Genomic DNA, 12,037 nt, shown 5'->3' with positions numbered 1-12,037 from the left:
ACATTCTCTATGGCAAGGGAACTGATTGCACTGACGAAGTCTGCGCTGCCTCAACCCCCGGCACTGCCGGTGCGGGTTATACAGTCCATAGGCAAACCTACCCTACTGAGACCATCCTCCGTCGGCACCACTGAGAGGCACCGATCACAATCGCGGTCCCGCTGGCTTTCTCAGTCCCATTGCCGCTCGCAGTCCCGGTACCGTTCTCCATCTCGGTACCAGTCGCACTCGCGGCACCGTTCAGGACCCCGTTCGCCGTCCCAGTACTCTCGGTACCGATCAAGCTCACGGCACCGCACCTCTCACAGCTGCTCCCAGCGTCGAGCTTCGAGGTCCCGGTCGATCTCCCAGCACCGTTCCGGTCGCAGGTCCCGGTCTCTTTCCCAGTACCAGTATAGCACCCGGTACCGCTCTCCGCTACAGCGTACAGACAGACTACTCAGGGAGACCATTCTCAGGGGTTTTCAGCTCCTCCTTGGCCGTCTCGCCATGCATCTATGTCATCCCATGCAGACAGTGCTTCCTATGCACAGAACCATGACTTAGATGTCCCCAGCCGTGTCTTCCAAGAGACCCAGGCTCAAGACCAAGGACCTCATCAGTGGTCCTTCTGGATGACTTGGGCATATCACCAAGCCCAAGGTGGACCTCCAGTACCATCACGCTCCGTACCATCAGAGCACCAGGTGCCGGAGGCTACTGTTAGCCACCCCCCTCCTGCGGGTATGGAGGACACTCCCATTCAGGCACCAGACCCTCAGGTCCCACCGGAGCCAGACGTTGTCAAGTCCACAAGACAACGGAGGACACAATTGTCCCTGGCCTTTCCTCTTCCTCTTCTCCAGATGAAGCGGTGGCGGAGACATCCTCCTCGGGCCCTCCTCCAATTGACCTACGGTCACATCAAGACCTCCTGAGATGGGTGGCCCTGAATATGAACCTCCAGGTGGAGGAGGTTCCGGAGATAGAGGACCCGGTGGTAGATATTTTGTCGGCTGACACTCCCACAAGGGTGGCCTTACCGTTTATTCGGACAATCCAAGCGAAGGCTGATGCCATCTGGCAGTCTCCAGCATCTATTCCGCCCACGGCTAGGGGAGTTGAGAGGAAGTACATGGTGCCTTCTAAGGGGTACGAGTACCTGTACGTACACCCTCCTCCCTGCTCCCTCGTTGTCCAATCGGTTAACGAAAGGGCCAGCAAGCCCCTGCCCCAAAAGCAAAGGAGGCTAGGCGCAAGGATTTATTGGGACGTAAAATCTACTCTGCGGGGGGCTTCCAACTCAGGGTGGCAAACCAACAAGCCCTGCTTAGCCGCTATAACTATAACACCTGGGTGGCGGTTGAGAAATTCACAGAGTTAGTCCCCCAAGACTCGCGTCAAGAGTTTGCAGCCCTTTTGGAGGAAGGAAAGAAGGTGGCGAGAACTTCTCTCCAGGCCTCATTAGACTCAGCCGACTCCGCAGCCAGAACTCTGGCTTCAGGAATTGCCATGAGGCGAATATCATGGCTTCAGGTGTCAGGCCTTCCACCTGAATTGCAGCATACGATACAGGACTTGCCCTTTGAAGGTCAGGGCCTATTTTCGGAAAAGACTGACCCTAGGCTGCAGAGTCTGAAGGACAGTAGGGTAATCATGCGCTCGCTCGGGATGCACACACCACAGACTCAGCGCAGACCTTTCTGGCCCCAGCCTCAGTGCCCTTACCCCCCACCTAGACAGCGGCAGGGCTTCGGCAGGAGACATGGCCAAGGCAATCGTAGACAGCAGTCTGGACCCCAAGGGGGTCAGAATCACAGCCCTGCCAAACCACCCACGGGACCTAAACCAAACTCTTGAAGGCGCGCCCAAGGGCGACGTACCAGTTGTTCAACAGGATCCTTTCCCTCCCTTTTGCAATCGCCTCTCCTTTTTCCTCCCTGCGTGGACCCAACTAACTTCAGATTGTTGGGTCTTACGCACAGTAGAATTTGGATACCGCCTTCAGTTTATTTCGCCCCCCACCCCCCATCCTCGTCCCTCTTCAGGGACCCCTCTCACGAGCAAATCCTCTTGCAGGAGGTACGGTCCCTCCTTGCCATGGGAGCTATAGAGGAGGTACTGGAGGACTTAAGGGGCAAGGGGTTCTACTCCCGCTATTTCCTAATCCCCAAAGCGAAGGGAGGTCTCAGACCAATTCTAGACCTGTGAGGACTCAACAAGTTCTTGATAAAGTTGAAGTTCCGCATGGTATCCCTGGGGACCATCATCCCATCCTTGGATCCTGGAGACTGATATGCCGCCCTCGATATGAAGGACGCGTATTTTCACATTGCCATTTATCCCCCGCACAGACGGTACCTCAGGTTTGTGGTCAACCGTCAACATTTCCAATTTACGGTCCTTCCGTTTGGCCTCTCCACAGCCCCAAGAGTGTTCACAAAGTGTATGGCCGTAGTCGCCGCCTCCCTCCGTCGTCGACGCATACATGTCTTCCCGTATCTTGACAATTGGCTCATTCGCGGGGCCTCCAAGACCCAAGTAACACAGCACATGGGCATCGTCAAGGACCTATTCATCCAACTAGGCCTGATGATCAACCTAGAGAAGTCTACTCTGGTTCCCACACAAAGAATAGAGTTAATTGGGGCCATTCTGGACTCCAGTCTCGCCAGGGCCTGCTTACCACAACCGCGGTTTCACACAATGATATTGATTATACAAGGCCTGCAAAAATTCCCAATCACTTCGGCTCGAACTTGTCTCTGCCTCCTGGGTCACATGGCTGCCTGCCCATTCATGACCAAGCATGCCAGGCTTCACCTACCTCCCCTTCAAACTTGGCTTTCCTCAGTATACCACCCAGGGAGACACAATATAGACAGGATCCTCACAGTTCCCCCGAGACTCCTAGGCTCCCTCGACTGGTGGTTGACGCCCTCCCTGGTGTGTGCAGGGATGCCGTTCCATCCGCCCCAGCCTTCTATGGCCCTGACGACGGATGTGTCATCTCTCGGCTGGGGTGCTCACCTCGGACATCTTCGCACTCAAGGCCTTTGGTCATCTCAGGAGCTGGCCTTGCACATCAATGTCCGAGAGTTGAGAGCAGTCCGCCTTGCGTGTCAGGCGTTTCAACAGCATCTGCAAGGCCGTTATGTCTCAGTGTTCACAGACAACACAACGGCCATGTATTACATAAACAAACGGGGGGACACAGTCCTCCCCCATTTGTCAGGAAACCATTCAACTCTGGGACTTTTGTATAGCCCCCTCGATAGACCTGGTAGCGTCCTTTCTCCCAGGGGTTCGGAACACTCTGGCAGATCAACTCAGCAGATCCTTCCGCTCTCATAAGTGGTCGATCCGTCCGGACATTATTCATTCTGTTTTCCGGAAGCGGGGATTTCCCCGCATAGACCTCTTCACTTCCCCGCGAGAACAGGAAATGCCAGATGTTCTGCTCCTTCCAAGGTCTCTCCCTGGGCTCGATCTCAGATGCTTTCCTGATACCGTGGATGAGCCAACTGCTTTACGCCTTTCCACCATTCCCGCTGGTTCACGGGGTCCTGCTAAAGCTCCACAGGGACAGAGCTCACTTGATCATGATTGCCCCAATGTGGCCCAGGCAGCAATGGTACACCATGTTGCTCGATCTGTTGATAGCCAGCCCAATTACCCTGCCTCTTCACCCAAACCTCATAACTCAGGACCACGGCAGACTTCACCACCCAGACCTGCAGTCCCTTCACCTCACGGCATGGCTCCTGCGTGGTTGAGCCAGTCAGAGTTAACGCTGCTCTGCCTCAATACAACAAATACTCCTGGATAGCAGGAAACCTTCCACTCGGTCTACATATCTGGCCAAGTGGAAGCGTTTCTCCTGCTGGTGCGAAACGCAAAATGTTACTCCCACCGAGGTCTCGATCCCCACCATCCTGGACTACCGCTGGTCTCTCAAACAGCAGGGCCTAGCGGTATCATCGTTGAGGGTGCACTTGGCTGCCATTTCTACCTTCCACCCAGGGGAGAGTGGTCGCTCCATATTTTCACCGTATGGTTTCCAGGTTCCTCAAGGGCTTGGAGCACATATACCCCCAAGTACGCCACCCTGCTCCTACCTGGCACCTCAGCCTGGTCTTAACCAGACTTATGTCTCCACCATTTGAGCCGTTAGAAACTTGCTTGCTGCTATACCTGTCCTGGAAGACAGTTTTCCTCGTAGCCATTACATCAGCCAGACAAGTCTCCAAGCTTCGGGCTTTCATGGTGGACCCACCGTATACTGTGTTTCACAAGGACAAGGTGCAGTTGTGACCACACCCAACATTCCTCCGTAAAGTGGTATCGGCCTTCCATATCAATCAGGACATCTTCCTTCCGGTCTTCTTCCCGAAGCTGCACTCATCACGACGGGAGCAACAGTTGCACTCCCTAGATGTCCGTAGGGAGCTCACATTTTAAATCGAACGGACGAAGCCCTTTCGTAAATCGCCCCAACTCTTCTTCGCAGTGGCAGACCGAATGAAGGCCCTACCTGTCTCCTCCCAGAGGATCTCCTCTTGGGTGACGGCGTGCATCCGTACTTGTTATGACTTGGCTCATTTTCCCTTGAGCCATCTCACCGCACATTCTACCAGGGCTCAGGCTTCATCTGCTGCCTTCCTGGCTCATATACCAATCCAGGAAATATGTCGCGCAGCTACCTGGTCCTCTATCCACACCTTTGCCTCACATTATGCTCTGGTTCAACAGTCAAGAGATGATGCAGTCTTTGGCTCAGCAGTTTTGCATTCTGCTACATCTCACTCCGACCCCACCGCCTAGGTAAGGCTTGGGAATCACCTGATTGGAATCGATATGAGCAAACACTCGAAGAAGAAAAGACGGTTACTCACCTTTGTAATTGTTGTTCTTCGAGATGTGTTGCTCATACCCATTCCAAACCCGCCCTCCTTCACCTCTGTTAGCGTAGCCGGCAAGAAGGAACTGAAGGGCAGTTGAGTCGGCAGGGGTATATATCCGGCGCCACTCCAGGGGGCGACCCAGCCGACCCACTGAGTGTTGCTAGGGTAAAAATCTTCCGACGAACGTGCACACTGCGTGCGCACACCTAATTGGAATGGATATGAGCAACACATCTCAAAGAACAACAGTTACAAAGGTGAGTAACCGTCTTTTTTGACCTGTTGGTTGAAAGTCATGCACTATCTCCTATTCCGGATCCAACAATGCATCTTTCTCCCATCCACCTTTATGATGATTCTCTCAACCACTTTCTGTCCTTCTGGGAGCTCATCACCTCAGACAGATGGATCCTGGAGGTGAGTTCTACACGCTATTCCATCCAGTTCAGCTCATTCTGCATGCCCTCCCTCCCTGTCCATCTTCAAGGACCCTTAACATGAGTTTTTTGAGGCAGGAGGTACAGTTCTACCTAGTCAAATGTGTTCCACTGGTCTTCATCAGGAAATAATCCTATTCCCAGTACTTCCTTGTCCCCAAGGAAAATGGGGGGTGGAGACCAATTCTGGATCTCAGGACTTTAAACGTCTTTATCTGGTCTCAGCAGCTCAGAATGGTAACTCTACGTCCCTCCATGGATCCAGAAGTTTGGCTGGTTTGTTTCCCTTGACTTTAGGATGTTTATTTTCATGTAGCAGGCCACTCCTTGTACAAACGTTTCTTATGTTTTGTGGTTGGCAGGGACCACTGCCAATATCATGTCCTGCCCTTCGACCTCTCCACTGTCCCATGGTCTTTATCAAAGTCCTCTTGGCCATCGCAGCCTACCTCTGTCAGATGGGAATAATCATCTTTTCTTACCTGGACAATTGGCTCCTGAATGGTCACTCCTTTCTTGAAGTACAAACAGCAACCAACAGGGCCCTATTTCTGTTCCATTTCCTGGATCTCTGCCTCGGCGTGGAAAAGTCTACGCTCTCTCGCACAAAAAACATAGACTCTGTTGGGGCCATGCCAGATTCCTCTACCACCACCAGAGCATACTTGCTAACGGACAGGTTTTCCACAATGTCCAGCCACATTTCAACAGTACAGCAGAGCCTGCAAATCACAGAAATGGCTTGCCTTCAATTCATGGGTTGTATGTCAGCCCGTATGTTTGTGACACTCTTAGCAAGGATACACTTTCTGTGTCTTCAAGCCTGGCTGAGAACCATCTACATTTCCAACAACACAGTCTATGTCCATATCTCAGAGAGTTCTCGGTGGAAAGGTCCCCAAAAGGTATGGGTGGGAGTTCCATTTTAGCAGCCCCTTCCCACAAAGATCATCTGTCCATATGCCTCCCTGCTAGGCTGGAGTGTGCACTTCCAGGGTTTCACAGCGTAGATCAGAGTGGCCCCACAGGAGGCAATCCTCCATATCAGCATACTGGAACTCAGGATAGTATTACGCTTGCCAACAGTTCCTTTGCCATGTCAGAGACCACCCAACCAGAATAATGATGGACAACAGAAAAGCAATATATTATCTCAGTTGACAAGGAATAGCAAGATCCCAGTTGTTATGCACCAAATCCATAAGACTGTGGAACTGGTGCATATCATATCACATGCAGATCTCAGTGGTTTACCTACCAGGACTGCAGAATACAGTGGCAGACTCCCTCTGCCTCAACCACAAATGGGAGGTGAATGATATGGTATGCCGAAGGACACATCTTGCCTGGGGCCATCTGGAGATAGATCTGTCCATGACACCATCCAATGCAAAGTGCAGATGATTCTGTTCAGGAGGCAAGGGGGCACAGTGCCCACTTGATGGGAGGTGCCCTAGTTGTCTTTTGACCCCATGTATCTCTGCATGATCATCTCCCAACACTATCACTACTCACGGTCCTGATCAAATGGAAACAGGAGAAATTAGTAGCCGTCCACATTGCAGCATCATGACCAAGGCAGGTATGGTTTCCAGAGCTTGTTTGCGTGTCTCAGCAACTGCCTCCACCTTCCCCTGACAGTAGAATTCTTCACCAAGGAGTTGGGATTGCTCCCTTCTTTCTCCAACCTTCCCCTCAAGGCGTTACTACTAGATGGCTCTCTGGTATAGAACAAGACTGCTCTCCAGAGGGACAAACAGTGCTGCTCCATAATGGAGAACCTAGCTTCAGCAGTGGAAACGTTTTCATGTTTGGTGCAGCCACCAATTTATGCTTCCTGTTGAGTCTTGTCTGACACACATTCTTCATTATCTGCTAAAATTTTTAAAAACAGGATTCTAGCTGAGCTCAGTTACAATTAGTTTGGCAGCTATCACAACTTTTCACCCCTTAGTGAGGGGTTTTCAGTCTTCACTCATCCAGTGACTGACATTTATTTAAAGGCCTGTTCAACCGTTTTCCTCCTCTCAAAGAACCTACTCTACAGTCGGACCTCATCTTACTCCCTAATGCGCTGCGGAAACCTCTATTAGAACCTATGGGGAGCTGTCCCCCTCCAAGGGTGATAGCTCATTCCACCAGGCCTCGTCTACCTTGTAGCCCTACTAAAAACATATGCATCACAGACATCTTCAAGACAGTCAGCTGGTCTTTGGCACGCCCTTTCCAGCGCTATACTCTCATACCTGCTTTCAGGGGCAACACTGTCTGTGGTGATTCTGTTCTATACTCTCTACTCAATCAGCCTCCTTAGCACCCTTCTCCATAATTGAGGTACTGCTCAGGAATCACCTCATGTGGACAACTTTTATAGGGACTCTACTTGAAGAAGGAGAGGTTACTTACCTTTTAAAGTAACTGGAGTTCTTTGAGATATGGGTTTTCCACTGCCCACCCTCTGTTCCCTCTGCCTTGGAGTTTTCTCAGTGTTCTTTTCCAGTTAAGAAAGAACTAGAGTGGCAGCAGGTCCATGCGCTCACCCTGGAGCATGACAGCGTGTTGGTTACAGGCTCTGACCTGCAGATGCTGCTGCTGAAAATCTCTCATCAAGAGTGCATGGGCATGTGCATGTTCTCGTGTGGAGCACCCATAGAGACGTACTTCTCAAAGAATTCCAATTACTGTACAAGGTAAGTAACTTCTCCTTTTTTTTGGCTTTCATAACTCAGAAAAAGTCTCCTCTGATTAGCTTTAAATTTGCAAAGAAATTCTCGTCTGGTTGGAGTTTTATTAATGCATGCAGCACTCTCAGCCTGCATGGCACTTTACAGACATAAAGCGACAGCTCCTAGCGCTGAGGTCCTTGCATCTAAATTTGACATGTCAGAGCAGAGAATGACTATAAATGGCGAGAGCATTAGAACATGGGTTTTAGCTCTTGATCTCATAAAGGCTTTTTAAAATGTTTGGTCTTTAATTTTAAAATTAGGAACAATCTCTGGCATGACTGTTGGGTGACAGATAACAATGGAAGGGTTTGGAAGAAAGTGATGCATGCGATATTGCCACACAGAAGAGTGGAGGGAAGGAGGTCAGATTAAGACTTAGAATGGAAACCTGTTATCCTTACTGCTGATCTGCAGTGTCTTATTGTTCTTCATGTATGGCAGTGTGGAGCCCACTATTGCTGCATGTGCGCCTCATACACATGACAGCTGATTTTTGTCAAAAACCGGGTCCTTTGGGGCCATGTTTGCTGTCTGTGCCACCTCCTGCCTCTTTACAGGGGCATAAAGGCCAGGGCAGCCATGACGCTCTGTTCTCTCTTACACAGCACTGAGACAGAACCTGGCAAGTGTCCAACCTGCTAGTTCTTAGCTTTGGCGAAATTTCTTCAAACTCTTCCCAAAAAAACTCTTCATAATGCTTCTGATTCTCTGATGTACAACCTCCATGAATTAAATCGACCCACCTGTACTGAATATTTTACAGTCAACATCTCTGTACGGGGATTCTCAACATGATGGGCTGAAACCTTCAGGCTTCAAACTGTGCCCATCCTGCAATGGACTAATTCCTCAGAAATATAGATACAACAGGTGTCTCGTCTACTTAGGAGAGTCCCAGAAAACAAGCAGATGCTCAGTATGACATTCTTTCTCTGTAAGAACACACAAGCTTAAGGAAGCATGGTTGAAGCTTCATTTCTTGGAACAGTCTATGAAGGTCTCTTCCGATCCTGAGAAGATGAGATTCAGGGTTCAAGTAGTGGACAAGGCAGCTTCACCAGCATCCAGTCTAGCAAAGCAGCAACTCCAAAGACCATCATGGAGAAGAGACCACTGAGGAAAGATCCAGCACCAAAGCAGGACCACACAAGCGCAGCAGGTGCTATCAGCACCAAAGCAGATGATGACAGTCTCAGGATCAGTCTGGCACTGAGCAGGGCTGCTTCAAACACAGAGGAAGAGCTCAGTATCCTTCCATGAGGACAGACCACCTGATGCCTCAGAAGATAAAGCCACCAAACCCCACACAGCATTTAGGACTAATAAGGAATACCCTGCAGCTCAAAATAAGCCTTCTCTGACACTGATTCCAGCTCCAGCAACTCACCTCGAGCATCAGCAACACAGCTGAAGATGAGCTACTAGGAAAACCAGGGCCATCAGTACTGAGGCATCTACTGGTACCAGTACAAAGCCTTGAGTGCACTGTATACGTTGGCAGCAGGGCAGAGCAGCAGCATCCTGTTTCACTCCCAAAGGTCCTGTCTTCATCATCACCCAACAAGACAGTGATCTCAGCATGAGATGACTTCATAGATTCCAAGGCCAGAAGAGCCTATTGTGATCATCTAGTTTGACCTCCAGTAGAACATAGGCCAGAGAACTTTGCCAATGTATTTCCTAGAGCTCCTTATAAGAGTTGCTGAGTCTCTGGAGAGAGAGAGAGAGACTTCAGTCACATCAGAGAAATCTCATAAGTTTGTTCTGACAGCTCCCAGTCCACCCAGAACCATCCTCTACATAAATGAAGAGTTGCTCGACCTGGCAAAGACCCTGTAATGTTCGCTGGCCAAAGTAACAAAGACTGCAAAACGGCTGGAGAAACGGTGCCAGGTCCCTCAGCCTGGGTTTGAGTACTTGGCTCCTTAGTCATTACAATGCTCCAGGAAAAATCTAAATCAAACAAGAGAACCCCTAAGGACAAAGATCCAAAACAGCTTAATCTGCTCTGGAGAAAATCTTACTCCTCTGCCTCTTTATAACTTCAAGTGGCAAACTGCCCAGCATTCCTGGCCAAAAATGATTTTGAGCTGGGGTAACGTTGACATCTTCTCTCTCAAAATATGGGCAGTAATCAAGAAAGGCCAGTTGGTGGCAGACAACTTTACAGGCAGGATTGGACGTCTCCGATGCTGCAGCCAGATCTATGGACATGGCGGTGACTGTGCATAGAGCATTCTGGCTCCAAGCATCAGGCATCGCTAGGGAGGTACAGGCCATGATCAAGGATGCCCTTTGACGGCACAGACTCAAAGCCCACCTGAGGATTTGCACACCAGTCCCATATCACAAGCCTTACCACCCTTAACCCAATAGGCACCATCCTGTCACTCCAAGCAACCAAAGTACCGTTCCATGAAGAATCCAAGATACAATAGAAGTCGTCAGCCTTCTGCCTCAATGTCATGCCCTGACCATACAGCACTTCAACAGATGTGACGGGACTCAGGAGCCACGCTAGTTCCAGTCCAGAGAGCACCCCTTTGGAAGCTAGCTCGCCCCATGCCACCGAGCATGGTCAGCAATGACATCAGACAGATGGGTGCTAGAGATCATCTCCTCCAATTGCACTACCTAATTCAGAGGAACGGGCTTCTGCTCTGAGTATTTCCTTATTCAGAAGAGGGCCTCCATCTTATCCTAGAGCAGAGGAGACTCAACTAATGCACATGCCATCTCAGGTTTAGGATAGTAATGCTCATATCCACCATTCCATCTCTCTAGGATCTAGGCTAGTTCTTGGCTCTTGACTTGCAGGATGCATACATCCACCTTGCCATCCACCTCACACACAGGAAGTATCTGAGATTCATACTGGGAGCCAATCATTGCCTATGCAGGTGTCACATTCTGGGGTGTAATCCAGACCAGTGAGAAGTTGTCACTGCCTGCCCCTTAGCCCTGAGTGCCTCACCGTGCTTTGCTGTTGTGGCTTCCAGCCAGGGCTACTCACAACTAACCTACCACCATGCAGGTCACACCCTGAGTGTCTGTGTGCTAGACAGTCCTGGTTCAGCAGCTCTGACCCCAGCAGCCTGTCAGCAGACACACTTTGGCTTCCACTAGCTTTGGTAACCACTAGCAGGGTGACCCCAACACACTCCCAGCCCTGAATTTTCCCAGAAAATCTGTGGTGTACACTGTCCATCTCTCTCCTTAAAGTGTAAACCTCAGTTAAACTAGCAAGTTGTATATAAATCCTATTCCAGCTACACCACTGTCACATTCTGGAGTGCAATCCAGACCAGGGAGGGTCTGTCACCACCTGCCCCATAACACTGGGAGCTGGGAATGCAAAGCATTGTGAGGCACTCAAGGCTACGGGACAAGTGGTGACCCAACCTCTCCCTGGTCTAGATTGCACCCTAGAATGTGACAACAGAATACTGCCCCTTGGCCTCTCCACAGCACAGGTTGTAGTCACAAAAGCCTGGCAACGGTGGCAGCAGCTTAGGGAATTGATGTGCACTTGTGTATGAACTATTGGCTGATAATGGGCACGTCCCAGCAGGAGACAGCAGCAGCCCTGGAGTAAATTTTCATGAAAGCTCCTTCACTGCAGGTTTTCGAAAGGAGGCTGGATAGCCATCTGTCTTGGATGGTTTAACACAATAAATCCTGCATCTTGGCAGGGGGTTAGGCTAGATGACTCTTGCAGTCCCTGCTAACCCAGTGGTTCTATGAAATGCTCTCTATGCTCTCCTGGTGAGAACTCTTTGCGAACAATGAAGCTGGGAATGGGTGACAGGGGATGGATCACTTGACAATTACCTGTTCTGTTCATTCCCTCTGAGTCACCTGGCATGGGGCGCTGTCGGAAGACAGGATTCTGGGCTAGATGGACCTTTGGTCTGACCCAGTATGACCGTTCTTATGATAAATCATCTGTCACCATCACAGACAATAGAGTTGTAGGAGCCGTGATTGA

The 12,037-nt window shown here is 50.3% G+C and overlaps 1 protein-coding gene across 4 annotated transcripts in view; it reads left to right on the top strand.

Annotated features, from left to right (window-relative positions):
• Positions 1 to 12,037, top strand: part of SETD5 (SET domain containing 5) — a 200,203-nt gene that overhangs the window by 176,898 nt on the left and 11,268 nt on the right. Inside the window, exon 23 of one of the 4 annotated variants that reach the window (XM_030570400.1) lies at positions 7,821 to 8,010. The exons of 2 other annotated variants lie outside the window; for them this stretch is intronic. In XM_030570400.1, the coding sequence (XP_030426260.1) occupies positions 7,821 to 8,010 (190 nt within the window). Of the gene's footprint in view, positions 1 to 7,820; positions 8,011 to 8,654; positions 10,378 to 12,037 lie in introns of those variants that run through there. One more of the 4 variants, XM_030570401.1, reaches the window with a different exon arrangement.

This window comes from Gopherus evgoodei, chromosome 7 (genome assembly GCF_007399415.2).
Source record: "Gopherus evgoodei ecotype Sinaloan lineage chromosome 7, rGopEvg1_v1.p, whole genome shotgun sequence".
In the NCBI taxonomy this organism is placed as follows: Eukaryota; Metazoa; Chordata; order Testudines; family Testudinidae; genus Gopherus; species Gopherus evgoodei.
The sequence above is the reverse complement of the archived record's forward strand: the minus strand, read 5'-3'. Positions and strand labels throughout refer to the sequence as shown.